Raw genomic sequence first — 26,059 nt, 5'->3', positions numbered from 1 at the left:
CTGTACCTGAAAACAGCTCTGGGCAGGGCAACCCCCCATCAGCCCCACTGCTCTGGTGACCTGCACATACCGGTGACATGGCCACAATCCCAGATGGGGAGACGCAAGACCCTCATCGCATCTTGTCAACGCATTTATAAACTTGGAAGCAGAGAAGGATTCAAGGGTGGGAGATGGATGTGGGGCGGGGTGTGCCTGGGGCCCAAGGCTAGGGGTGGCCACAGGGTGAGGTGGTGACAGGAAAGACAACTGACCAGGGAGAGCAGCCCAGGACCTCCCTCCCCAGGTCCTCAAAGCTGTGACCAGCTAAAGCTAGGGAGGAAAGCCAGCACAGAAGTCCAAGAGCCTGCAGCTGACCCCAAGCCAAGCCCTGCCACAGCTCCCAGGACCAACTGTACCACCTTTCTCCACATGAGCACCAGTCAGCGAGCCCGGCTCTGGGGCCACTACCTCGGCAATGCTGCTGTGAAAGAGCTCGATGATGGCGCTCCCCTGTAGGCTAGCGATGTGACGGAGCGATGGGCAGGCGGGCAGGTGGGACGGGATCTGATTCTCCTCGGAAGTGGACCGGATCAGCTGCTCGCTTGGGTACTGAGCAGGGGCCTCCGCTGGCACCAGAGGCTCTGCTGGGGCCGGGGCAGCTGGGGTCGGGGCTGGGGTCTCCACTGGGGACTCCTCTGAGCCTGAGGCCTCTGATGGGACCGAAGCTGGAAGCGAGGCCTCCACTGGACCTGGGGTCTTCGCAGGGTCTGAGGCCTCTGCCGGGGACGGAGCTGGGACCTCCACCGAGGCTAGGGCCAAAGCTGGCGCCTCCACCGGGTCCGGGGCTGGAGCCTCCACCAGGACCTCCTGGGAACGCTGGTCATTGCTGCATCCCCCAGTCCCCAAGAAACACTGTGTTAACACAGGGACCCCAGGCGGAGGGTCACATCACACACAAAACCTCATGTCCACCAAGTGCCACCTCTGAGGTCACCTGGAGATGTCTGGGTTCCCTACAGGAAGACAGAACAAAGGGAAAGTGCCAGGCCCTTTCTCTTAGAAGGGAGATGGGTAGACAGGGGAAAGACAGACCATCTGGTACCCTAGGGCTGGGATGGCCAGATATACGTGGCCCAAGGACTAAAAATGCATTTTCAGAAGGTGGTAGAGGTGCCAGAAATGCCACTCTAGAATCCGTAGAATTCTACGGCCTGGGACCTGAGTGCAAACAGACGTTAACAACCAAAACCAAACTGTTCCTCAGTTTGCCTCTGGGTCCTCCTGAAGTAGCCCAGGCTCTCATCCCACCTAGCCATATACACGTGGCCACACTGGGTTTTTGCTGGTCTGTTCTAAGTACAAGACCAAACAATGCTCAGAACCCTTAAAGCTCAGGTTAGGAACGGACCCCTGAGGTTGGGAGGACCCTGCAACTGGCCTACATGCCCCAGGCTGACAGGGTCTTTTGGACATCATCCTCTCTGTTGGGACAGTCCATCTGTTGAGAGAAATCCCTGGGACCCTGATCTTGGAGAAATCCCTGGGCTGTCTCCTTGTTGTCCTGCAACAGAGATACATCTGCTGGGGAAAAGCAGGGCACCTGTTTTCTGCATGCGGTCCCTACTATGGGCAGGTTTCAGCCAGGCTTGGGGACAGCAGGGAAATGGAGACAAGGTGTCACCACTAGAAGCCGCAGCACAGGGGCAGGGAGGGGAAGACCCTGAAGTGTGTGCAGACATTGAGTGTTTCTCTGGAGGCCACAGGACTTGAGCTGGGCCCAAGAAGGGTACCTGATTCATCCAGAGAGAGGCTGGAAGCCTTTTGGGAACACCGGTTAGGGGACTGGGACTGGAAGCAGGCTGTATGAGCTGCTGGGATGAGAACAGGGTCTCCACTGCTCATAGAGATGGAAGAGAAAATGAGGGTAGGGTAGGCTGTATCTCAGAGAATAGGAGGACCACCAGATGAAGGGTTTTCTTGCCCAGGCTGGGGAAGCCCCAGCCTGTATGAAGCCGGGGGGCAGGTGTGCCCTCCAGGGCACAAGGTCCCTCTGGAGGCTTGGGTTGGGGTGAACTGAGGATATGATTACGGCTGCCCACAGGCTTCCCTCTAGCCTCAGCCCCAGATGGCCCTGAGGGAAACCCAGGGAGGGAGATGGGGGGAAGTCAGGCTTGGGGACAGAAGCAAAGTGAGGAAGAACAGGACAAAGCTGCCACTACTTCCCTGTCTCCCCTGCCACAAGAAGGAAAGGAGCTTTCAACGAGGGGACCACCCAGGTCACAAACTCAGACCTTCGCACTTTGCCACTCTTAGCCAACAAGTTCCTCTGGAAGGAATTTACAGAATGGTACATAGAGAAAGAGCCCCTCAGCAGACCAGTTCTCCCCGGAGAGGGGTATATGGCTTACCACCAGGGTAAGGCTTGGTACTGGGTGTCAGAGGCAGCCAAGAGCAGTTTTGAGGCTGGTCAGAAGTCAAAGAGGAGCAGAGGAGCTGGGCCTACCCTGGGCCCACTCATGCAGATGCTCAGAGATGTGATTTGGGGCGAACGGTCTCAGAAACGGTCCCCCCCACAACTTTCCCTCAAGAGCCCGTGCTCAGTCTCACCTGGCCCTGCCCTCGGCAGGCTGGCCATCCACGAGGGGCCTCTGGGACGGGGCCCCGGTCGCAGGGCTCTTGGCGATGACCACGGTCTTTAGGTCCTGCAGCGAGGCCCGCAGCTGGTTGTAGATACGCAGGAAGTGGAACTTCTCATGGGGCAGCACAAAGATGGCAGTGACAAAGCGGTAGCCCACGAGCAGCTCAAGCACATGGCCATCTGCGAAGGCACCCCGTGGCTGGGTGCAGCTGCGTGTGGGGTCCAGCAGCACCGTGGATAGTGGCACGCGGCTGAGCTTGAAGCTGTTGCGGTTGCGACAGTTGTGGGTGCCGCGGTTGGGCATGGGGTTGAAGTCGGCCTTGATGACGTTGAGATGCTGGGGCGTGAGCAGCAGCCAGTAGGGGATGGCAGCCGATTTGACGGCCTCGGAGGGTGCGCAGCAGGAGCGCCGCACAGCTGAGCAGAGCGTGCAGCTGGCCCACTCGATGTTGCCCGAGTAGTCCCCGGCGGCCGTCTGTACCATGCGCTTGTCACTGTAGACCAGGTAGACGGGGAAGCAGCCCTGGCTGTGCTCCTGGCCGCCGCCCGCCACCTTGTAGAAGGTGAGCAGCTGGCGGAGGAACTCCTGCAGGCTGGTGTGGCTGCCATAGAGCACGGGGCTGCACAGCATGGCCATGTGCTGTGGGGCGAAGCACGAGCGCAGGTCAGCATGGAACTCGTGCAGGTTGGTGGCATCCGAGATGATGAATAGCGTGTTCTCGCTGTGCCGCACCTTGAGCACCAGGCAGAGCTCCGGCATAAGGAAGCCGAACTCCGTGAGATCACCGTGGGGGAAGCAGAAGACGAAGCGCAGGGACGAGAGGATATGCTGGCTGCTGCCCCGCGACTCCTGGTGTGGGATCTCGAAGACGGCGATACCAAAATCGGTGAGCACAAGGCAGGCGGCGAACTGGCGGATGCTGCCCTGCACGTGGATCAGGAAGCACCAGAGCACCTTGAGGATGCGGATGTGCTCCAGCAGAAAGTCCTCGTCTGCACCCAGGGCCCACTCCAGAGCCAGGCGCTCCTCCTCGCCCTCCTCCTCCTCCTCCTCCTCCTCTTCCTCCCCCTGGCCACCTTCTTCCTCTTCCTCCACATCCGGGGGCCCCATTTCAAAGTAGCGGTTCTCAGCAACATCCTCCTCATCGTCCTCATCCTCGCCCTGCTCGCCCTGGCCCTCCTCCCGCTGGTTGGCAGCCTCAATCCAGGCAGGCAGCTGTCGCTCAATGGCCTGCCGGATGAGTGTGCTCAGGCGCTGGATGAAGTCCTGGTTGGTGGCCGTGTAGCCAATACAGGTGAAGGGCAGGAAGATGATCTGGCCGGACCCAGGCACCACCTGGACCTCTGGCTCCGCATGCTCCAGGCTGTGTGGGGAGAGGCCAGGTCAACGGTATGTTGCGCTGGGCCATCCCTACCACCCACACACACAACCGTCTGCTGCACCCTGGCCTCAAGGGTCTCCCAAGCCTTCTAAACAGCTGAACCTGTCCTGAACCCACAATAAGCATCCCAGTGGGGAGCCAAGGTGCTGGAAGGCTGGGACTGCCAGTTCAGTGACAGCCCATACTCCCAGGGCTCGGCCCACAGGCACCAACACTGTCCTACCCACACCACACAGGATCCCCCAACAGAAGCACCACAAAGACTTCTCAGTCATTCAGACGCTGGCCGTGAGCCCCAAAGACGAGAGCTAAAGGGCATGAAGTCACTGGTTGACAACAGTTCCCTTCAGGGGCACCCAGGAGCCTCTGGGATGGGAGTCAGGCAGTAAGCTAGGTGGGTCTTCGGACTTTCCACATTTAAATTCTAGCTCCTCTTGGCCACTGCTCCCCTTATGCAAAAGCATACAGAGAATCGCATTGGGAAACTTCTATAAAAGGTCAGAAAGTAAACACTTCAGGTTTTGGGGGCCACCCCACCCACATATTCTTTTTTTAACAGTGGCTTAAGAATAGAACAATCATTCTTAGCTCACACAGGCTGTAAAAAATAAAATAGGCTGTGGACCAGATCGTCCTTAATCTGCTGACCCCTAGTATGGGATAACGTGTCAAGCAAACTTCAGGGATTAGAATTTGGAAACAGACCACAGCCCACCTCATTGGTGCTTATTTAAAGGAAGAAACAGTTTTGAAGGACTCCTATGAACAGATCCTTAACAAAATCCAACTGGTTCCCACTAGCCCACAGCTGGGCACGTGCAGGAGGCCTAGAATGCCTTCTCAACCTCTTCCTTACCTCACACCACCAACAGCTCCTGGCACGTCCCGTAAATCATCAGAAGGTGCCTGACAGAGAAGGACATGAAGTGAGCCCCCTACTTGCTACAGCCATTCCCTGGTATTTACTGGGTGCCTGACCCTGAGCCAGGCACCCCCTGCCCCTCACCATCCTGCTTCCCTCGGGGATGGATTCTGGGGCCCAGAAAGGCAGAGACTCATCCAGTTACCCCACCAGTGTACAGCAGGGCTGAGATCCCTGCCCATGTGTCTGACCCCAGCCCACGCCCCCATACCACAACTCAGCATGCGCCTCTAGGTCTGGCATCTAAGTGCTCCTCATGCCACCCGAGAGGCTCCACATGGTCAGTCTACCAATCTGGCAACTGGCCAGGAGAGGACTCGATGAAAAGAGGCTAGGCAGCACCTGGCACGGCACTCCCAATGGTCTCTGGGCAGTGTGGAGGACCGAGGGCCCAGGACCTCCTACTGTGTGACCCTGGGGAGAGCGAAGGGAAGAGTGCCAAGGAGTGTGGGGACAGAGCGAGGACCCCACAGACTGCCCAAGGTCACAGGGCCATGACTCTGGCCTGCTGAACACAGCTGGGGTTGGATGGAGGCCCAGGTACCAAGCATACTCCCCACACACAAGACTCTCACATCACACTTGCTGTCCTCCTCTCTTCCCAGGACTCATGGAGAAGTTCCAGAACCCTCAGCTATAGCCACAGAGGAGGTGCTGGAGTCACAGTGTGTCCCAGACTGCTAGGATAACATGCAGGAGCAGGCAGAATAGCCCAGGACACCAGGCAACAGGGGAGAGGGAAACTCTTCCTGATGGGTGTAGGACCCAAACAATCCCCACTTAGGGCCTTCTGAACTGCCTTTCGTAGGAGAGTCCACTCACAGGGGCTAAGGACCATCTGGCTTTGTCCCCCAGGACCTAGTGAGAGAGAACTGCCCGTTCCTATTAGCCCTGACAGACGGACAGACAGACGACAGACGACAGACAGAGAATATAAACCGTTCATCATAAAGCACAGTGGACCAAGCAGAGACAGCATCTGCCCCAACTCCAGCCAGACCACCTCCTACTTCCAGCCAAGGCACATCCTACTTCTGGACAGCCCCAGGCAGAAGAGGTGGTCCACAGAGATAACCAAGCCCTGGCAGCAGGAGGAGGGTGTTACCTGTCCTGCAGGGATGGACTCTAAGGAATCAGAGCATCCCCGGGCAATGGGCCGGTCTTCAGGAGTCAGACTGTCGGTGGATGAGAGGCTGCTGGCCAGGGCCTCCTCTTGCACGAACATGATTCCTGGAGAGACCAGGGGCAGGCGGGCAGGGCAGGCAGGGAAAGTAGCCATTCAACACACAGGGCTGGGCCCTCAGGCTATCGGCATTGACTGGGGCCTTTTCAGACCCCCTACCCCAGCCGCATGGATCACAGAAGAAAACATTAAAAATGGAAATCTTAAAAAAACTCTAAGAAAGAACAAATGACTGCTTATCTAACCTCAGGGCAGGGACAGACTTTCTAAACCTAAATCCAAAGGAAAAAATTGATACGTGTGTGACTATGTAACAACGAAACTTCTGTAAGAAACCTAAGATATAACAAAGTGAAATGAAATGAGAAAAAAGTACTTGTAATACTTGATAAAGGTGTGTGTCTTTAATCTATAAAAGGCTCTTCCAGGTCAAAAATGGGAGGGGAAAGCTGGAAACCCCGTTAGGAGACCACAGGATGAAGAGACATCCCACAAAGGAATGGCCGCCAGAAAGAACACAGGAAGCGATGCACCCTCTCACAGGGAACCACAGAAGGGCAAGTTGGAACACGACCTCTGTTTCGCCTCACGTTGGCAAGAGTCTGACTGACTGCATGGCCTGGATTTGGCCTAACTGGGCAGAGGTGGGCAGTGGGGCATGAGCTGGCCTGCCCGCTGGGAGAGCAGTTTGGCAGTATGTCCGTCAAGAGCCTGAAACGTGTTCACTCCTAGAGACTCTTTCTAGGGAAATGACTGAAGTTGGCCCCATCCCCCCAGTAACATGACATCTCCGCTGAGCTTCACAGACACGCAAGGGCTCAGATCCCCTCATTCGGCCAGGCCTTCTTCCAGGCTGTTTTCTTCCGTGGCTGGCAAGGACAATCCGTGCTTGGTACCCATGGCCTGTTTTCCGCAGGACACCCCCCACTGACCCTCCCTTAGGCTACCTCCACATGGACAGCAAACTGACTCATGCACCCCAGAAACACACAGTGCTCTTAAACCCTGCTGAGGCTGTTTTATGAACACAGCATGTCCAGGCCTGTTCCTTCACTCCGAACGTCTTCTACATTGGAGGAGGATAAAGACTCTTTAAAACATTTTCCTAAATGCAGCTGGTGAGGACAATACTGAGCACTGACCCCAGTTTTGCAGACGTTTAGAGGAGCTTAGGGCTTGCCTCCACAGCCTGGCTTTGCCACTAGTCACCATGGTTCGATGAAATGACTGAGCTCCAGAGGTCACGGACCCTCATCCAGCTCAGCTGCCCCCCAGGGACAGGACAACTCATGCAGCCCAGGCCGTTGCCCATGAGCTAGCCAGGCCAGCAGCCCAAACCCAGACACCCCCAAAAGCAAAGCAGTAGGCGCTATGCAGGCAGGAAGGCAGCAGCACACAGCCATGCATGAAGCACACTGTTCTCTCCTGGAGTCCACCCCTCCCCTCCCTCATTCGCTCAGATTCTGCCATCCTCTGAGGTTCACCTCACATACTAACCTCCACTGCAAAGCCCTCTGCTCTAGACATGGCTCTCCCTTCTACAAGTGCCCCCACATCATTCTGCCTTGTTCTCCCTTGGGTACACAAGCTCACCTCCCCAAGAGACTCCACATTCCTCAGGGGCACTGTCCTGGTCATCTGGAAACCTCTGATAAAGATGCAGGGAAGGGAAGCCCTTACTGACTATTTCTGGTGAGCCAGGAGCAGTGTTAAGCGCTCCCCCAGCATTAGCTCATGCACACCTCTCGTTATTTACCACAGTTCATCAAATCTAAGATGCGTGGGTGGGGCGCCATCTTGGTCTTAGCAGATGTCCACGGAAGGCTTTCACACGACTCCATCACGAATACCAGCTGGCTGACAGCGACTATGAGACGCCACTGATTGAAAGACGCATCTCAATTTCAGACAAGTCACAAGGTGGAAACGGGTGCATCTTAGAATCGATGAAGTAGGGTGTATCCACTTTACAGTTGAGAAAACAGAACTTCAGAGAGGCTGCAAGTTGCTTGAAGGAACACGGCCAGGGAAGCCGGGATGCAAACTGAGCCGACTGCCTCCCAGGTGCCTGCTCCTAACCACTTCTCTACAGACCTGGCTGAAGAATCAACTCTGGCATTTCACACGTCAGCCCCTACTGGTCACAATCCTCCATGGCTCCAACAAGCTGGCTAACAGCTCCTGAGATAACCAGAGGCCTGGTGTTAACTCGAGAGCACCCAGTTTATTCACAAGTATATTCACCTCTACAGGTGGGAGCAGGCTGGGAGCATAACTGCTCCCTTAGGGGAAAACCCTGACCCGTCCAGGCAAGGCCCTAGACGGGCAGCGCATAGCTGAACACAAACATTTCTCCACCTTAGTGAGAAAAAATGTTTTCTTGCCACTACCCACCCACCCTGTTTGGAACTGAGGAAATGTGGACAGGGACAGTCTTTCTGCTTCCTTCCTGGACCATGGACTGTACAAACAAGTGGTCAGGAAGGGTCACTCAGAGGATGAGACGAGCGGCATCAGATTGCCTAGATGGGGCCCGAATTCTGTGGTTTCTCACAAAAAGGAAAGAGATGTGCACACAAAGACATCCAGTGCAGTTTTATTTATAAGAGGTGCAAATCTGGAGACAACATCTAAATGTCCGGTAGCTGGGAAAGGGGGAGCAGACTACAGCGAGCCACCCTGTGGCATGTCCCCAGGGTGGGGCAGTGGGGGAAGGGTTGCCTGCAGCTGCGGCTCTGGGGGCAGACACCTCACATCCCCCTGCCCACAGTCTGCACTTTACTATCTGGTTCTCTGCTCACTTGTTCATTCACACACTCACTCGTTCATCGATTTAACATACTGACTGAGAACCGGCTGGTTCCCAGCCTCAAGGACCAGTTGCGTCTCCCTGCCCCCAAAAAGTCTAGTCACACAGCTTGGCTCCTCTGCAGGCCAGCAGGCCAGCCGGTGCTGTGACATGGCAGCTTGAGGCAGCAGTCCCCAAGAGGGCCCTGGCCCAGTGGCAGGGAACGAGGCAGGAAAGCTTCTTCACTGGGACACAAACCCCCCTTCCCTTTCAGGTAAAAAAATAAAACCAAAATTTCTCAGTCAAGGGTGTTACAAAAGCAGATTGACAATCACTCTGGCCCCTAATACCACCACTCCATTCTCCTGAACTCTCTCCCCTAATCTCATGGTCATGACCTTGGTGTGCTGCCCTGCCATGGGCTTTCCGATTTAACTCGAGCACTTCCCCTTTCTTCCGACCCAGGTCCCCTCTCTCTGATGTCATGGTGGCAGAGCATTTTGTACCACAGCTCAATCTCCCTTGCATCCTCTGACACTCGTCACATCCCATGTTTTGCTGGCGTAAATAACGCTGCAGTGAGCATTTCACCTCCCCCTTCCCCATTAACTTAACCCGCTAAGATAAAATCCCCACCAGCGGGGTTACCAGGTCAAGGGGTGGGAACGTTTTTCTGGCTCTTGAAACATAGGGTCAAACTGTTTTCCCAAGACCTCACACCAAGTTCTGCGTCTCCAGGAGCCCGGGCGGGCGGCGTTCTTTCCTGCGTGTCCCGAGCCTTGGCTCCACTCGGGACGGCACACCCTCCCCTCTTCCGTGGGGGCCGGGCCAGCAGACACTCCCATGGGACCTGCTTCACTCACTCATCTCCGAGGATGCCTGGGTTCAGAGGTGAAAGCCCTTTGAAAACGCTAAGACAGTGGGCGGGTGAAGGGAACTGGTCTTCCATGGGTCCACGGACAGCCCATGTTGGCCCCACACACGCAGTGTTTGGGGGCTGAATCACACCGTGAGAACCACAGAGGTGAGGAAACAATAAAAGAAAGTTCCCTACACAGGGGCCGGGGTGCCCGATTCCAGAAAGTCACTGGGCCCGGCTTCCCGTTAACAAGGAACCAATCTGCCCGCAATGCCTATCAGGGATTAGGGTCCTTATGAGCAGCAGCCCTGAGCCTGTTCAAAGGGCAGCCCCCCGGCCCCATCAGAAACCCACAGGATTCTATAGGAACTGCGATGTGGGCGTTCAGACCAACCGAGGGGTACTAGCTAAGCAAACAACTGAACTCAGGCTGGCACCCCCCCCCCACTCTGTGCCACCCCAAGAGGCGCTAGCCTGTAGATAGCACCATGCCCTCCCTGTGTCTGAACCCTGCAGGGAGCAGGTGCCGGCATCAGCCCCAACCCCAGCCAGGAGGCCCAAGCAGGACCTGTGTGACTCTGCCAGGTGGAAAGACACATACACAATTACCTTGATTGGAGAGGATGGGCTGGGGCAGGGAGGCAGAGGTGGGAGCCACGCTGGGAGGGGAGCCACTGGGCCGGACGCAGGAGGCAGCTGAGAGCCGGGAATCCTCACCAATCTGAGGAGGAGTGCTCAAGTCAGCCCGGGAGAGGAGAGAAAGATCAGGAAGCACAGAACCCGGCATAGTCAGTGGGGAGGAGAGAGGAACTCCCAGCTCTCACAAGTGTGGTGATGGTGCAGGCGGTCCGGCCTAGTCCGCAGCAACCCGATGTGGCAGGTGCTGCCACCACCCTCCTTGCACAGGTGAGGAGAGGGGGTGTGGCTTGCCCAAGGTCAAGCAGCTAGGACATGGAGAGGCACAGCTGAGATGCAGTGGACCTGAGCACTCTACAGCCTGGTTCCACAGTGAGCCAGCTCCTTCCTCAGCTGGCTCTTCACCATCACTCCTGTCACCTCCCACATAAAGACCCACCTTCTTCTCTGGGTTGTTCAACTTTGACTTGACCTCCTTGGCTTTCTGAATTGCTTTTAGCACTTCCACGGTGTCCAGCTCTTTCTCTGTGGTTGCCATGTTGTCCAGACAGACCTACAGAGGTCAGAGAATGGAGTCAGCATAGGGGCTGAGGGGGGCAGAGTGGCAGGGGCCCTGCTGAGGTGTGGGCCAGGTCCCAACAGGACATAGGAGGCCAAGGGAGGCTCTGCCCCCTGGCAGGTGAGCCCTTCGCCACCCATGGAAATGACCTGGGAGTTCCCACACCACCTGGTCCATTTTTTGGAGTCCCTCTCTGAGAAGGGGAGGGTACAGGATCCACTGTGAAGGCCTCTTGGGTGGCTGGGCGTGGGGGCAGCGACCTGAACCAAGCCCCCAGTTATGGCAAAACTCAGATCAGTGAAGAGCAAGGGGAGGGCTGCTGGGCGGGGGAACAGGCAGAAGAGCAAGGACCCCCATCCGCCAATAGAGGAGGACACTGTGGCTGGCAAACAGTGAGGGGTGGCAGTGTGCTCGAATGAAGGATGGTCCCAAGGACCTGCGGGAGGAGCTGACACCACACCGTGCAGCCTGGGAGGGTAGGAGGAGGACATCCTGTGAACATGGTCTTGGTGACGGTGCGAAGAAAGGGGCACCGGGGCTGAAAAGAGATGAGGAGGGTGGTGGGGGAAGGATGAAGACACCCAGGTATCTTCTGGCCCGGGATTTGGGGAGAACGGGGCGGGGCCTGCTTGAGACCAAAAAGACGGGTGAATCTGGCTAAGGATCTGTCCAGTTGGCATGGTGGCAGGTGGCCAGATTACACTCAGCAAGCAGCAGACACTGTGCTAGACTATACTGGCAAAGGCGGGCAAACCCTTTGTTTGTAGCCCACAAAAAACAGTTTGACTTTTTAACAAGCTGAAGACAGTCCTTCCACCCTCACTCTGTGCTTGTTGGTTCACGGGGAGCCTTCCTGGCCTGAAGCTCTGACAGAGAGGACATGAGGGAAGCTAGTGGGAACCACGGCAGCTGACGTCCCCGTAGAAGAAGCAAGAAAGCCTCTTCCTGAGGAGGCAGCAGAATTCCCAGAACTAAAAGACCCTTAAGGGCCAGATGTCATTCCGAAGCAAGCAGGCATAAAACAGTGGACATCACCTCCAGTGCTGCCTGTGAAAAGCCAGACTCCATCCAGACTGTCTCTCTGACAGAGCCGACCTACCCCAGCAGCTTACCTCGGAGGCCCTCTCTCCAAACTGAGCTAGCACCTTGGTCCGGTAGTCAGGGATGATGCTCAGAGGGTTGTTCAGTAGAGCCACGTGCTCCAGACACGGGAGGCTGCCAATGCTCTTGACCTCCTCCATCTGTAAGATACGAGTTCCCTGCCATCATCCCTGTTTTGAATGCTTCACCAACAGGGCAACATGTCTGATGGCCTCTTGGCAGTGAAAGGCAGCTTCCCGCTCTTCTTTCTTTCTTTATTTGTTAAATATTTATTTATTTTTGCAAGAAAGAGAGAGAGAGAACGAGCAGGGAAGGGGCAGAGAGAGGGAGTCACAGAATCTGAAGCAGGCTCCAGGCTTTGAGCTGTCAGCACAGAGCCCAATGCGGGGCTCGAATCCATGAACCGCGAGATCGTGACCTGAGGCAAAGTCAGCTGCTTAACCAACTGAGCCACCCAGGTGTGCCCGGCCCCCGCTCTTCTTTACAGTGACAAATACCAAGGTACAGACATCCCAGAACCCTGAGATCCTTCTGGGCTGTGGCTCACCTGCTCGATCCTGTTGTCACGGAGATCCAGGTTGACCAGGGAATAGAGCTTATGCAGGCCACTCAGACTCTCCAGGAGATTGCCCGCCAGGTTCAGGGTCTTGATGTTCCCCAGTTTGGTGTGAACCCCTTCCAAGGAGGAGAGCTTGTTGTAGGATAGGTCCAGGTGCACGAGGTTGTACAGGTGCTGCAGCAGCATAGAAAACCGGGTACACTGGTTCAAGTTGAGGCTCCCAAGAAAGCAGGCTGCCACTAAAGGTGCAGCAGGCCTTCCACCCTCAAACGCCCACTTCCCTTGGACAGTTATTGGCAAGGGAATCCCCCTGCCCCCATGCACGCACCATGGCCCAGTGGCACCCCCAAAGAGGCATCACGGCCCACAGGGCAGGCGCTGTCCATCGCTGTGATGGAGGCATATCATCTTCACCATGCTTGAGTTAGATTTCCATACCTTCTCCCATTCTTTGAAACTAGAGCAACAATCGCCCAGTGCATCACTGAGACCCTAAAGAAACACTAGCAGCCCCTGGCTCTGTAAACCTCTAGTGTACCCAGACATCTCTGGGGTGCCTATGAGAGAAAACCCCAGGATATGGCCAAACTCCCAAGGCTACATCAGCCTCCTGAACTCTCAGGAGAATGGGACCTTGAGAAGCCCACAGGTGGTGGTCCTTAAAAGACATGAATTACCTGCAGGTTGTCCACGACCGGCACTCCATTGTGACTCAGGTCCAGGAACTCAATCTTTGGAATCAGTTTCTTGTGAAACAAAAGAGATACTCGAGGTTACTCTGGGAGGCGGGATCCTAGGTGGCCCTTGCACCTGGTGGGATGCTTCCTCTTGACCACGGACCCCTCAGCTGGACACTTCTGCAGGGCTGCTGATGTGACCCCTTCCAGTGCCCACCCAGCAGCACATCCCAGGAGTACACCGGGCCTCCAGTGTTGAATATGACCCACTGTTTTTATAGGACACTTGGCTTGTAAAAATGACAAATGCAAGGTCCCAGACAGGGAAGGAAGCCCATCCCTCTTCTACAACCCTGCCCAACCCCACCAAAAGGCACAAATACAGGAATTACTCTCCTAATGCCCAAATATCATCTGGATGTCACTCTTATACAGGCACATGGATTTTTCCACTCTACCCCCTGGGCATAAATTCCTTCACATACTGTGTTTCTATATCAAATGTGCATGTAATCAGTAGGATTCATTTGGCTCTATCCACTACCTCACCTATTTTAATTAACCCCACTTTGAAATTAACTTTAAAAACTGCAAGCAATGCACAGAGCACTGGATACAGGTTTTCCATGGTCCTTCTAGAAGAGGCCAAGCCAAATACTCAACCTCAGGATTTGATCAGGCCAGAGAAGCCCCTGGTGCCTGCTACTGAGAGCATACCACAGACTCGTCGATGTTGGAGATGCTGTTGTGGCTCAGGTCTAGAGTAGTCAGTGCTTGCCATGTGGGGATGACAGCAGTCACAGGGCCTTCCAGGGCCGTGCCTTCTGGCTCCCACTCATCAAATTCCGAGGCTTCGGGAACAAGGACTTCCTATGTAAGAACATCTGTTGAGCACCACACTTGGCCCTCACGCAACACAATCATTGCAAAATTTCAGGAAGGGCTTCAGCATATTTAGTATGTGGAAGTGAACTTGCATTAAAACAGGCTTCAGTTCATACAGCTTTAAATGATTGCGAAATAACTGAAAAGCTTAGCAACATAACAGCCACTTGGGATATGCTCTGACCCTGCTTTGTTAGCAAATGCTTTTCAAACCCAGAAGAGCCTTATGCTTCGTGGTGATGCCTTTTCTGGCTTAAACCTCAGGAGCTGAAGCTCAGAATTCATGGTGTTTCCAGGCAACTGTGCTTTCCAGACTGGCACTATGGTCCCCACTGAGGATAGTAGGCCCTTTTAGCCATTACTTTGCAGGGTAGCAGCATGGACGCAGGGGCACCATCAAAGGGCAGGAAGGCAGGTCTGCCTTGCTTTGCCCAGAAGACCTCTCCTCCCTCAATGAATGAATTTGGGCCCTTTGAGCCAGGCAGCAGGGAGTGCCTTGGACAGAGGCCGAGTTGCCCCACACCCTTGCTCATTACATAAGCCTCCTATTTCAGCCAGTGGCCTCGAGTCTTCAAACCCAAATCTGGATCATACACTGTAAGTCACAGAAGTAGCCACTATGTTTGTTCTATACCCTGAGATGGACTTTAACACTACTAAGATGCAATCCATAAAATGGTAAATAGAAAAAAACCCCGACATTCTCAATTTGAGCATTTCTATTGCTCACACACAAATGACAGGGACCAGCATTTCTACAACCTATCTACTTAAAGTCCACTCAGAACATGATACGAACAAGTGCTAAGCCAGGGCGTTTTAACCTTGGAGAAACATTTTTATCAATCTAATAAACGTTCTTCCACTTGCCACTGCCTAGCAATGTGTTCACACATCCAAAACCAGTGACTTTTTGGGGTAGGGGAGACCTAGTTCCTTCAACTGCCTTGTTTCACAGCGTTGATCTTTTTTTTTTAATGTTTATTTATTTTGAGAGAGAGAGAGAGAGAGAGAGAGAGATCACAAGTGTACGAGTGGGGGAGGGGCAGAGAGAGAGGGAGGCACAGAATCCGAAACAGGATCCAGGCTCTGAGGTATCAGCACAGAGCCCGACGCGGGGCCCCAACCCACGGACCGCAAGATCATGACCTGAGCCGAAGTCAGATGTTTAACTGACTGAGCCACCCAGGCACCCCTAACAGCGTTGATTTTTGATGAAGGCACAGACTAAAGCATCCCAGGAACTGTCAAGCACCACGAGGACCTGCACGAGTGTGCTGCTGCCCAGGGAAAGGTCCAGCATCTGGTGTCTCTGACAGGCAGCAGTGATGCTCACACCCATCCTCAGTGCAGAGGGGACCACAATGCAGGACCTTGTCTCTCAGCCAGCACCCCAGGCAGGAAATGGGTGGAGCTTACCTTCATAGAGGTTGCGGAGTAGCGGACACTCATTGTGGCTAAGGTGGGCTTCGACGCAACTAGCCCCCGTATGTGCCTGGCACCACAGTGACTTATCTGGGACAAAGAACAGCCACGTCTCAGAAATGGCATCATTGCTCCATCAGAAGTCTTGGAAAAGGGTGTCTACCACCCACACACAACAGAAGCACAACAATCAATAAACCCAAATCCTAAGAGGCAGGAGGCAACTCTACCCTAAGTCTTTTTCCCAATTTTTAGTGCTAACTAAACATTCCCCGAAGAATCTAGCGATGTGCACAGTGAACCACAAGCTCGATGTTCCGTTTTCTCTGTAAGGGCTGGCTGGGGCTTGGCAGGTGGATGGGAAGTGCAGGCTCTGGAAAGCAGGGCTTGCGAGGAAGGGGCTTCTCTCTGCCCCTTCTGCTTCTGCTCTTTGGTGATGGGCCCTCTTGCTCACCCAGCCCTACTTCATTGGCCTCGGCGGTCCTGCAGCAAGGGAGGGTGGGCCAGAGGCCAGAGCACATGCATGAGTGCTACCCATACAGAGACTCCGACTCTGGGGCCTCAGCCTGTGTGGGCCAAGGCTGGGGTGGGCCCTCCTCTCACTTCCCAGCCCTTCCTCAGCCAGCACTGGTCGAGGCATGCACCACAGGTTCCCATCAAGGGATGTGGGACTCCAGTTCTCTGAGACTAGCCCAGAATGTGCACGCAGCATAGTCCAACGGGTAGCAGAGGCTCTGGAGTTAGACTTGGCTGGATTCAGATCCCAGCTTCATTAACTTCGTGGTCCTGGACAAACCTCCTTACTTCCCTAACCCTGTTTCCTCAACTGTAAAATGGGAATAAAAGTACCCATTTCACAGGGCCGTTGGGAAGCTTCCATCAAGAAGTGTGCATAAGGGCACAGGGCTGAATGCAAAACCCATGCTCGAGAAGCAGATGCTTTGAAGCATTTTTTAAATTTGTTACTGGGTCCCCTTTCATTAAAAAAATGTTAACAAAATGGCATCGTGAGCCCAGGAGTTTAGTAGGGAGTGATACAAAGCATCAGGCGTGGGCACACCAGAGAGCAGAGAGCCCTCCAAGCCCTCTGCCAACCTGCCCTGGGAGGCACAGACTTGGGAGGCAGAGGCCCTCTGCCAGACCCTCAGGGTGCACCCCCAGCACTTGAGCTCCAGCAATGGAAGGAGGGAGCCAAAGCACTGATACTCTGTCCTGTCCAAATGCTGCCTGTGCCCGGAGTGGAGACACGCAGACCAGCCGAGGGCAGTGGAGGCCCCTCTCTCTCTACCTTCAGATAGGCCAGACTTCCCCCCAGACAGAGTCTGCCACATACTGACAAATGCGAAAACAGTGCCTTATGGGTAAATCCAGACACTCTCCAGCTATAGATGATCAGACGCAAGACCACACCCACATGGGCTCAGCCCTGCCTAAACTCCAGGGCTCCTGGGCCTTACCTCCACCTGATGAAGAGACTTGAATATTGACAGATCAAAAGGCAGGAGCTGCTCTTGAATGTTGCTAGTCCCAAAAGGTCCTTCTGTGCCAGAAACCTGTGGCCAGAGAGAGGGCTTGAATTAGGGATGCTGCTGCAACTGCTCCTCAGCCACATTCACGAGGCGGTGCTGCAGCAGCTGCCGAACGTGACTCGCAGCAGGCACGCACCTCCACTCACCACATGCATGGTCAACAAAGCAGGCTAAAGCCGAGGTTCTGAGCGAGGGGGGCACTGGGTCACAACGCCCCCTGGTGCTCACAGCCAGAAGCACAGTGTCAAGAACACCCAAGACGGCCTTCCTTCTCCCAGGGCCCATTCAGCCACCTTCACACATGCTGCCAGCCAATGAGCTGTTATGCCTCACACGGGCTACGTGCCCACAACGGGGTGGCTCTCCATTACCAAGCTGCCACAGCTTTACCTTAAGGTACTTAAGGCGACAGGTGAAGTCCAGGATGTGCCCCAGGTCAGTCTTGGCGTCCCCACTGGCACACGTGGGCTTTCCCTGCTGTAGCTGCTCGGTGACCGCATAGAGCTGTAGGGGCCCGATGGCAAAGACCTCTCCGGCCCCCAGGAGCTGTTCTCCTGCAACAGCCACGCCCCACAGGATGAGCATCCAGCACCAGCCCCACTGTGCAGCCAGGGCACCTGCCCACCTGGCCAACAGTTAACAAGCACTTGGCAAGCACCCTCAGGACGAAGCTATGGTCCTGAGCTCACGTGGGCACAGGGCAGACCCAGGACACGTGATTACAAAGGAAGGGACATGAGAATGTGCGGCTGGGGAGCCTCCATGAGGCGAGGCCGAGTCAAGATCTGAGGCACTGAGCTGGGATAAAGCTGATGCAAGGCGGCATTCGGGCAGCAGACTCACACTACAACCTCTACTATGCAAACACTCTGTGATCAGGTGAGGCCTAAGGTGCTAGCCCAGTGCAGGACCTGTGAGGAGGCAGGGTTCTCAACCAGACAGACTGGCACTTGGTCCTTGCTCTGCTCCTCCCAGCCATGTACCCTGAAGCAGGTTCCCGGGCTTCTCGTTCTCAGTGTCCTCATCTGCACATCCCGGAAGGAAGGCAGTGAGATGCCCAACACAGGGCTAAACTATGGGAAACACTCATTACACGTCAGCTACTGTTACTATGCTCTCTGGCAGGGCCACGACCCCGGGTTGGCTTCTGTTTGACGTCTAACCTCTTTCAGGTAAGGACAAACCAGGTGTAAGAGGGCAGCATTGCCACCTACCTTCCAGAACTCCACCTCAGGGCTTTGGACTAGATCCTGAGCCTGGGGTTAGCCCCCAACACAGAGACTCAAAAGAGTACTCAGGTAAGGTCCATAGCTTCTCGGACCTGGCTGCCCGCAGGGCAGGTAGACAGGCAGGCTCAGCTGTGGACCAGATCCAGGGATTTGGGCAAAACCCGAGGGAGGTGGGCCCTGGCTGGGACTCATAGCCCAGCACAACAGATGTGGACGGAGTTCTGCGCCACCCTGGGTCCCCAACTGCCTAACAGGGCTGGGCGAGTTACACAGTATTTCAGGGACTCCTGGCCACATACCTTTTTCAAAGAGCTCTTCAGCCAGTGCTGCGGTGATGCCATTTATCTCCTGCAGAGAAAACAGAACCCACAGTTAGGAAGTCCCTCTGCCCCCAGTCACTGGGACGCACACATCCCCTGCTACCCATCTCTGTTGCTGCAACGCCAGCTCTCTAGAAAGTTAATGTAACAAAAAGAGATTATGATATACAACAAAAGAGAAAGTAAACTAGAAGTCAAAGTGCCCAGGAAAGGAAAGTGAATATTTCCAGTTCTGTAGATATTTGGAATGTCACCTCAAAGGCAGAATGGAAAGCAGACTATTGCGGTGACTCTCAGCACACAGGCCCTGGCTCACACATGAGGCCCAGGAGGCCAGCAAAGCCTGGTTATGCAGAGACCCAGCTGGGAAGCCAGCAGCTCCCAAAACTGGCCCCAGAAGATCCTAGGAGACGGCGTGACAGAGACAAAGTCCTATTTCTTCTACGAGGGACCGTTTCTACTTTCTTTCACATTCCAAGTGAGCACCTGCTCTCTTTCTATGCTTATCCAGCAAGCCCTGCACCAGTCCACTTGGCCCCAAATTCATACAGAAGAGACAGGAAAGGACTTCTTTAATGAGGCCTGACAGGCTAAGCCCACAGTCACATAACAGCTGGTATGCTGGGGTCTGAACCCCCTGAGCAGTTACTGCATACTGGCACACTCAGGTTTCCCAATGCCCCATGTGAGGAAGATGGCATTTTGAACTCAGTTTCACAGATGAGAAAATTGAGGTGGAGAGGTGCCGTATTCTCCAATTTTATAGAAATTGGCCAAAAAGCAGCACAGTCATTTGGCCTTGAAGGCTCTCTCTGTACGTCACCAACTGCCTCAGTGCTTTTGTGTACAATTGTGGGAACAGTAGGGCCCCCCAGCTGCAAATCCTGCAGGTAAGAATTTTAACAAATTGACAGATGGCAGCCTTCTGGTAAACAGGCCCAGATGGAGGCCACACAGTTGCCTTCGTAACTCATGGGAACAGCTCTGCCACCGGGACATGCGACTCACATATTTATGGGACTCAATAGGCACCAGATTGGAGACAGAGTGTCCTTTTCTTGTTTTTCTCTGTAGTTTGTCTGTGCCCTTACCTTTCATACATGATGCACATGTTTAAGTTGTTTATATGCTGTATCTTCTTCCTGTTGTGCATGCCTTTTACCTTTGTTTGTGGCAGTTTTCCTGACACAGAGATTTTTCCATTTTATAAAAGTTGTTTAATCTGTGCTTCTTTTTCTTCGTGACTTCAGGGCTCTTCCCCAACCCCAGGATTATATAAATATTCCTCTAATTTTTCTTTCAGTACCTTATACTGGCTTTTTAAAATGTGTTTATTTCTTTAAGCTGCTTAAAATTCAGTTTACATATTCTACGAGAATAAGCCCCTTTGGCATCACAAATGGACAAAAAGCCCAAGGGAGAAAAATGAGCAAATGTGGCCCCAGCGGATGAAAGGTCAGATGAAAAGGGGCCACCAGGACAACACAGGCTCTGAGCAGGACAGGGCTCCAGCTAGGGAGGAGAGAGGCTCTCCATTCATGGTGAAGTTCAACTTCAGTCTCTTGCAACAACTTAAACTCAATTATAGTTTCCTTGACTGCTGTGAAGAACTGAAGAGCTTGGAATGGTCCAAAGGCTTGTTTCTCGGCCAATAGTTTTGAGGGCCGCAGCCCATCTCTAAGTTAAGTCCGCTGCCTGAGCATCACCTGGTGAGTCCTGAAAGAGGCAGGTTCCTGAGCAGCAACTCTCTGACCTGTGCTAGTGACCCTGGGGATCCCAAAGGTCTCCTGCAAGAAAGGGCTCCCTGCCCTCCATCTGACCTAATAATGTTGCATTTCTTTGGGCAGCTGGCTTCAATGCCAACCTTGCCAATAGGACAAGGCTGGCATTTCCAGAAAACACAGAAAGCTGAGAGAGATAGTGAGGGCCAAGGACTCATGCTAAGCAGAGAACAGGGGTTTTACTTCGGGGCAATCTAAGCAGCAAACTATGTGCACAGGAGGTGCACACTGCTGCAACACTTTGTCTCCCAGGCTCATCTTCATCTGGGGAGACTTCATGGGACAGGAAAAAAGGAACATCTTGGCCCCTGAATTGAGAGTTCAAGTCTCCTAACAGAAGCATTTTGCTGGCCTCCTCACAGTATTCTGGTTAAGCTGTAGCCTTGTGTGCAGAGCAAAGGTGAGCAGAATCAGGCTTTCTCCTGGTGTGGGAGGGTGGGGATGGGGTTCAGTGCCCCCCCATCTAAGCCACTGCAGATTCTGTTAGGTCACCTGAAGGGAAAGGTGACTCCCACACACCTCACCCAATCTGGGTGGAGGGGACCTAAAGTGCTTTGGGGTGCTACAAATGTCTGAATTGAGATGCCTTTTTTTTTTTTTTTTATGGTTCTTTATTTTGAGAGAGAGAGACAGAAAGAGAGTGTGAGTGGGGGAGGGCCAGAGAGGGAGAGACAGAATCCGAAGCAGACTCTGTGCTGTCAGCGTAAGGTCTGACACAGGGCTTGAACTCACAAAATGGGAGATTATGACCTGAGCCGAGATCAAGAGCCAGGACACTTGACTAAGCCACTCAGGTACCCCAAAATGCATTTTTAAAAAAAGACATTCTTTATACCTCAAAAAATTTTTCAGTAAAATTAGGTATGTTTAAAAACCATAACACCCATCCCTAAATGGGTGCTAGACCAGTCAATCAGCCGCCTACCAGGATCATGTGTTGGTGTACGCCCTCAGGCAGCAGTGTGAGCTGCACACAAATGCGCCACAAACTAGTCAGGCTGTAGATCAAAAGCTACATCTGTGCATGTGGCACCCTGCAACCCAGTGCACCCCACAGCACACGTGGCTGTGCTCAAGACATAACCCCAGGCCAGTCCGACGCTTCTGCTTGGGCAGAGCACAGGGTACTTGTTAGCAGGGCACAAACAAGGGACGCCATCACATGTCACTACGTGGTTCACTCACACACATGCTAAGGGTTGGCGGGCCCTATATAGCTCTTATTTCATGACTGTGATGAGGCATTCTAGCAGGAGACGGGTATGTTATGTGCAATTCGGCTTTAAGTAAAAATTCCCCACTGAGACATTCAAGGCTAAATATTTACTGGGGAGAGCTCCAAGACCATAAGGATGCTGCAGAGAAATCTGCTACCACTCACAGCCTCAGTACCTTGCCACTGAGACAAAGAATGGATGCGGATACTAAGGCTGATGTTAAGGTGGTAACAGTCCTATCACAGCTCCTGATTTCAAATTTCATAAAGCGCCTTCGTCCTAGACAACTGGCTTTAAAATAAGAAAATGACAGAGATGCCACCTTTGACAAGAATTGGATGCCTTTCCTTACCAGGGCAGCCAGCACTGGATGGCAGTTGGTGAGCCCCCATGGGCCCACTGCTCTTCCAGGCTCTTTACCTTCACTGCACGGTCTCCATCAATTCTCAAGCTTGGAGGACATCACCCCCAAGCTTACAAAGGAAGGACTGAGACACAGAGAGGTCAAATGACTGACTTAGAAGAAACAGTCAGGAAGCGGCTTGCCTCCTAAGTCCACTGGTTGACATCCTGCCTCAAAATGGTGTGCTAAAATTCTCTGTGGGATTCCATTTCACTGAATTTGAAAACCTCTGCTTGGGGGGTGTTGGGATGAGGTTTGTCACTGAGAGTTCCAGGAGTACTGAGCCACAGCTATCTGGAGGGAAACAGCACAGCAACAGGCCCAGTGCCAAGGTGTACCCACCCACTCACTGCAACACAGGTGGCTGGGCTGCCCCAGCCCCTGGATTCTCTGGCTCAGAGCTGGCCACAGACAGATGAACTGCTTTCTTGCCTTGCCATCAAAATCCACACTGCAAAGGAATGAAGTTGGACCCTTACCTCACACCATAAACAAAAACTAACTCGACGTGGATGAAAGACCTAAATATGAGTTAAAACCATAAAAGTCTTAGAAGAAGAAAACAAAGCTCTAAAGTTCTGTAATCTTGGATTAGACCATGCTTTCTAAGGACACCAATAACACAAGTGACCAAAGGAAAAAAAATGGATGAAATGAACTTCATCAAAATCTAAAACTTTCGTGTTTCAAAGGACAGTACCAAAAAAATGAAAAGACAATTTGCACAATGGGAAAAACATTTACATATCACATTTCTGATAAGGGTCTAATACCCAGAATATATTTTAAAAATTCCTAAAACTCAACCACAAAAACACAAGTAACCTAATTTTTTAAAGTGCCAAGGAGGGGCGCCTGGATGGCTCAGTTGGTTTGGGTGTCTGACTTCGGTTCAGGTCATGATTTGAGCCCCGCATGGGGTTCTGTGCTGACAGCTCAGAGCCTGCAGTCTGCTTCGTATTGTTCTCCCCCTCTCTCTGCCCCTCCCTTTCTCCCCTCTCAAAAATAAACAAACGTTAAAAAAAATTTTTTTAATTAAAAATGAAAAAATAAAATGCCAAGGATATCTGAATACATTTCTCCACTGACAGTATACAAATGACAAATAAGCATACGAAAAGAGGCAGCCTCATTAGGGAAATGCAAATCAAAACAAGGAGACACCACTTCACACCCACTAGGATGGCTATCAAAAAAAGTGGACAGTACCAAGTTTGACAAGGATGTGGGGGGAAGAGAGCCTGTATATTACTGATAGGAATGTCAAATGGAAAAATTTTGGCAGCTCCCCACAGGACCCAGCAATGCCACTCTTTATATATCCCCAACAGAAAGGAAAATATATGGTCCATATAAAAACTTGTATGTGAGTGTTCACAGCAGCATTATGCATAATAGCCAAAACGTGGAAACCCAAATGTCCGTCGACTGAAAGATAATGTCGTACATCTAAACTGTAGAATATTACTCAGCCAAAAAAGGACCAGAGTACAATACAAATGGACCTTGCAAGCATCATGCTAAGCAAAAGAAGCCCATCACAAAAGGCCACATTTGTATGATTCATTTATATGAAATGTCCAGAATAGGCAAATCCATGGGGTACAGAAAGTACATCAGTGATTACTGATGGGTACACAGTTCCTTTTCAGAATGATGAATGTTCTGGAATTAGACAGTGGTGATATCCACACAACTATGTGAATATACTAAAACCAAGGAACTGTATGCCTTACAAGAGTGAATTCTATGGTATGTGAATTCTATTTTAACGAAAAAACAAAACAAAACCAAAAAACCAGGCTCAGGACAAGTAGGGTTCCCTGAGCCAGCCCTGTCCAACGTCAGCCCCACAAGAAGTGGAACATGTTGGGAACAATTTCAGTGAGGATGCTAATGGGACAAAGGGCGGCACAAACATTCCCTTAAGAGCTTCCAGCCTACAGAAAAGGCTGACAAATCTTTCAGGTCCTGTTTGTTCAAACTCATTTGAAGATCTAGTGGTTCTCAACCAGGTGCAATTTTGTCCCTCAGGGGAATATTTGCCAATGCATGAGGCCATTTTGGTTGTCACAACCTGCGGCGGCTACTGGCGTCCAGGGGGCAGAGTACAGAGATGCCGCTCAGCAGTGCACAGGACAATCCTCATGACAATCATCCAGCCCCAAAGGTCAACAGTGCCACAGCTGAGAAACCAGGATTTAAGGTAATGATGAGTCAATTACTTTTTTAAAATCCTTGCATGTATACAACCCAGGGCCCTTCTTCTTTTTTTTTTATTTTTTATTATTTTTTATTTTTTGAGAGACAGACAGAGAGCAAGCTGGGGAAGGAGCAGAGAGGGGGGAGACACAGAATCCGAAGCATGCTCCAGACTCTGAGCTGTCAGCAAAGAGCCCAATGAGGGGCTCAAACTCACAAACTGCGAGAACATGACCTGAGCTGAAGTTGGACACTTAACCGACTGAGCCACCCAGGCACTCCCATGGGCCCTTGTGATAACAGTAATTTCAATATGTCCGATATGTTCCAAACAGTAGAGCATGCCTCAAACCAGAACCTCAGATGTGGGCCAGCCCAGGCCTACCTCAGGCAAACCTATCTCAGAAGAGCAGCCCAGGCCTTTCCATGCTCAGAGCTGGGCAAACCTGAGGTAGCCAGGAGATTTGTTCCTCAAAGGCCTAGGTTTTAAGTAATGAATTATACTTTCAAAGGGCTGCTTATCAAGTTTTAGCCTTTAATGACTAATCAAAGCTTTCTTAAAGAACAGCATTTCCTAAAATACTAACCGATAGTTTCTCTGAAAAACTCCCGTAAGGAATGGAAATTTTTCCTCACATACAGAAAGAAAATGTAAAAAAAAAAATACCTACAACAGGAAACTGTTAGCCACATACACTACTGGTATATGCTGAATAAAATCCGAAGCATTTATATAGATACATGCCATCTGTAAATGTCACCCTTTTTCCTCACAGCCCCTCCAAGCTTAGTGACCCAATACTAGCGTTATCACCAAATTTCCAGGCTCTATCTAGCACTCCAAGAAAGGTTCAACTGTCCTACTCTGAAAGCACTTCAAGAAAGTTGTGTTTTAAACATTATTGGAGCCTTTAAGGCCACAACCTACAGGTCCCTTCCTAAAAGGTAAGCCTGAAAATGGAATGGGTTCTTCTATATCTTCATCACACAGAGGGAAAACGATTAAATGTCAATTATCCAAAAACCTATCACCCAGAGATGACTCTTAGTATTGTGGTATATGATCTTTCAGAATTTTCCTGGACAAATATTCCCACATAAACCTATTTTCAAAAAAACAGGACCATTTTATAGCCTTCTCATTTCATATAGTAATATACCTATTTTCCTTTGTCAATGAATCCACAGCTACACCATCATTTTCTAGCAGAATATCCAATTACATGATCAAAAATCCTGTGATTTTTTAAAAAACCGCCTCCACTGGACTTTTGATAGTCTTCAGTATTTTGCTACTATCCTGGAATGTACCTATATCCTTTTCTTTTCTTTTCCTTTTTTTTTTTTTTAATTTACTTTGAGAGAGAAGGGGGGCAGGCATGAGCGAGCTGGGGAGGAGCAGAGAGAGAAAGAGAGAGAGAGGGAGAGGGAGAGGGAGAGGGAGAGGGAGAGGGAGAGGGAGGGAGAGGGAGGGAGAGGGAGGGAGAGGGAGGGAGAGGGAGGGAGAGGGAGGGAGAGGGAGGGAGAGGGAGGGAGAGGGAGGGAGAGGGAGGGGGAGGGGGAGGGGGGGGAGAGGGAGAGAGAGAGAGAGAGAGAGAGAGAGAGAGAGAGAGAGAGAAAGAGAGAGAGAAAGAGAGAATCCCAAACAGGCTCCACACTGCCACCACAGAGCCCAATGCGGAGTGTGAATCCACAAACAGTGAGATCGTGACCTGAGCCGAAATCTAGAGTCAGATTCTCAACCTACTTAGCCACCGACTGGAGCAACCCATACCTATATCC

At 52.3% G+C, this 26,059-nt stretch overlaps 1 protein-coding gene across 2 annotated transcripts in view; it reads right to left on the bottom strand.

The window, feature by feature from the left end:
• NISCH (nischarin) overlaps positions 1-26,059 on the bottom strand; it is a 33,020-nt gene that overhangs the window by 3,145 nt on the left and 3,816 nt on the right. Inside the window, exons 4-17 of one of the 2 annotated variants that reach the window (XM_019417107.2) lie at positions 18,654-18,702; positions 17,516-17,679; positions 17,054-17,149; positions 15,591-15,686; positions 14,004-14,156; positions 13,287-13,355; positions 12,598-12,783; positions 12,062-12,190; positions 10,830-10,943; positions 10,364-10,475; positions 6,030-6,154; positions 4,859-4,908; positions 2,590-3,984; positions 451-868 (exon numbers count right to left, since the gene is read on the bottom strand). In XM_019417107.2, the coding sequence (XP_019272652.1) occupies positions 451-868; positions 2,590-3,984; positions 4,859-4,908; positions 6,030-6,154; positions 10,364-10,475; positions 10,830-10,943; positions 12,062-12,190; positions 12,598-12,783; positions 13,287-13,355; positions 14,004-14,156; positions 15,591-15,686; positions 17,054-17,149; positions 17,516-17,679; positions 18,654-18,702 (3,156 nt within the window). Of the gene's footprint in view, positions 1-450; positions 869-2,589; positions 3,985-4,858; positions 4,909-6,029; positions 6,155-8,677; positions 9,775-10,363; positions 10,476-10,829; positions 10,944-12,061; positions 12,191-12,597; positions 12,784-13,286; positions 13,356-14,003; positions 14,157-15,590; positions 15,687-17,053; positions 17,150-17,515; positions 17,680-18,653; positions 18,703-26,059 lie in introns of those variants that run through there. The other variant, XM_019417108.2, reaches the window with a different exon arrangement.

Source organism: Panthera pardus, unplaced genomic scaffold (genome assembly GCF_024362965.1).
Source record: "Panthera pardus isolate Hobbes unplaced genomic scaffold, ASM2436296v1 HiC_scaffold_8, whole genome shotgun sequence".
Taxonomy (NCBI): domain Eukaryota; kingdom Metazoa; phylum Chordata; class Mammalia; order Carnivora; family Felidae; genus Panthera; species Panthera pardus.
This window is presented reverse-complemented; position numbering and strand designations above follow the sequence as displayed.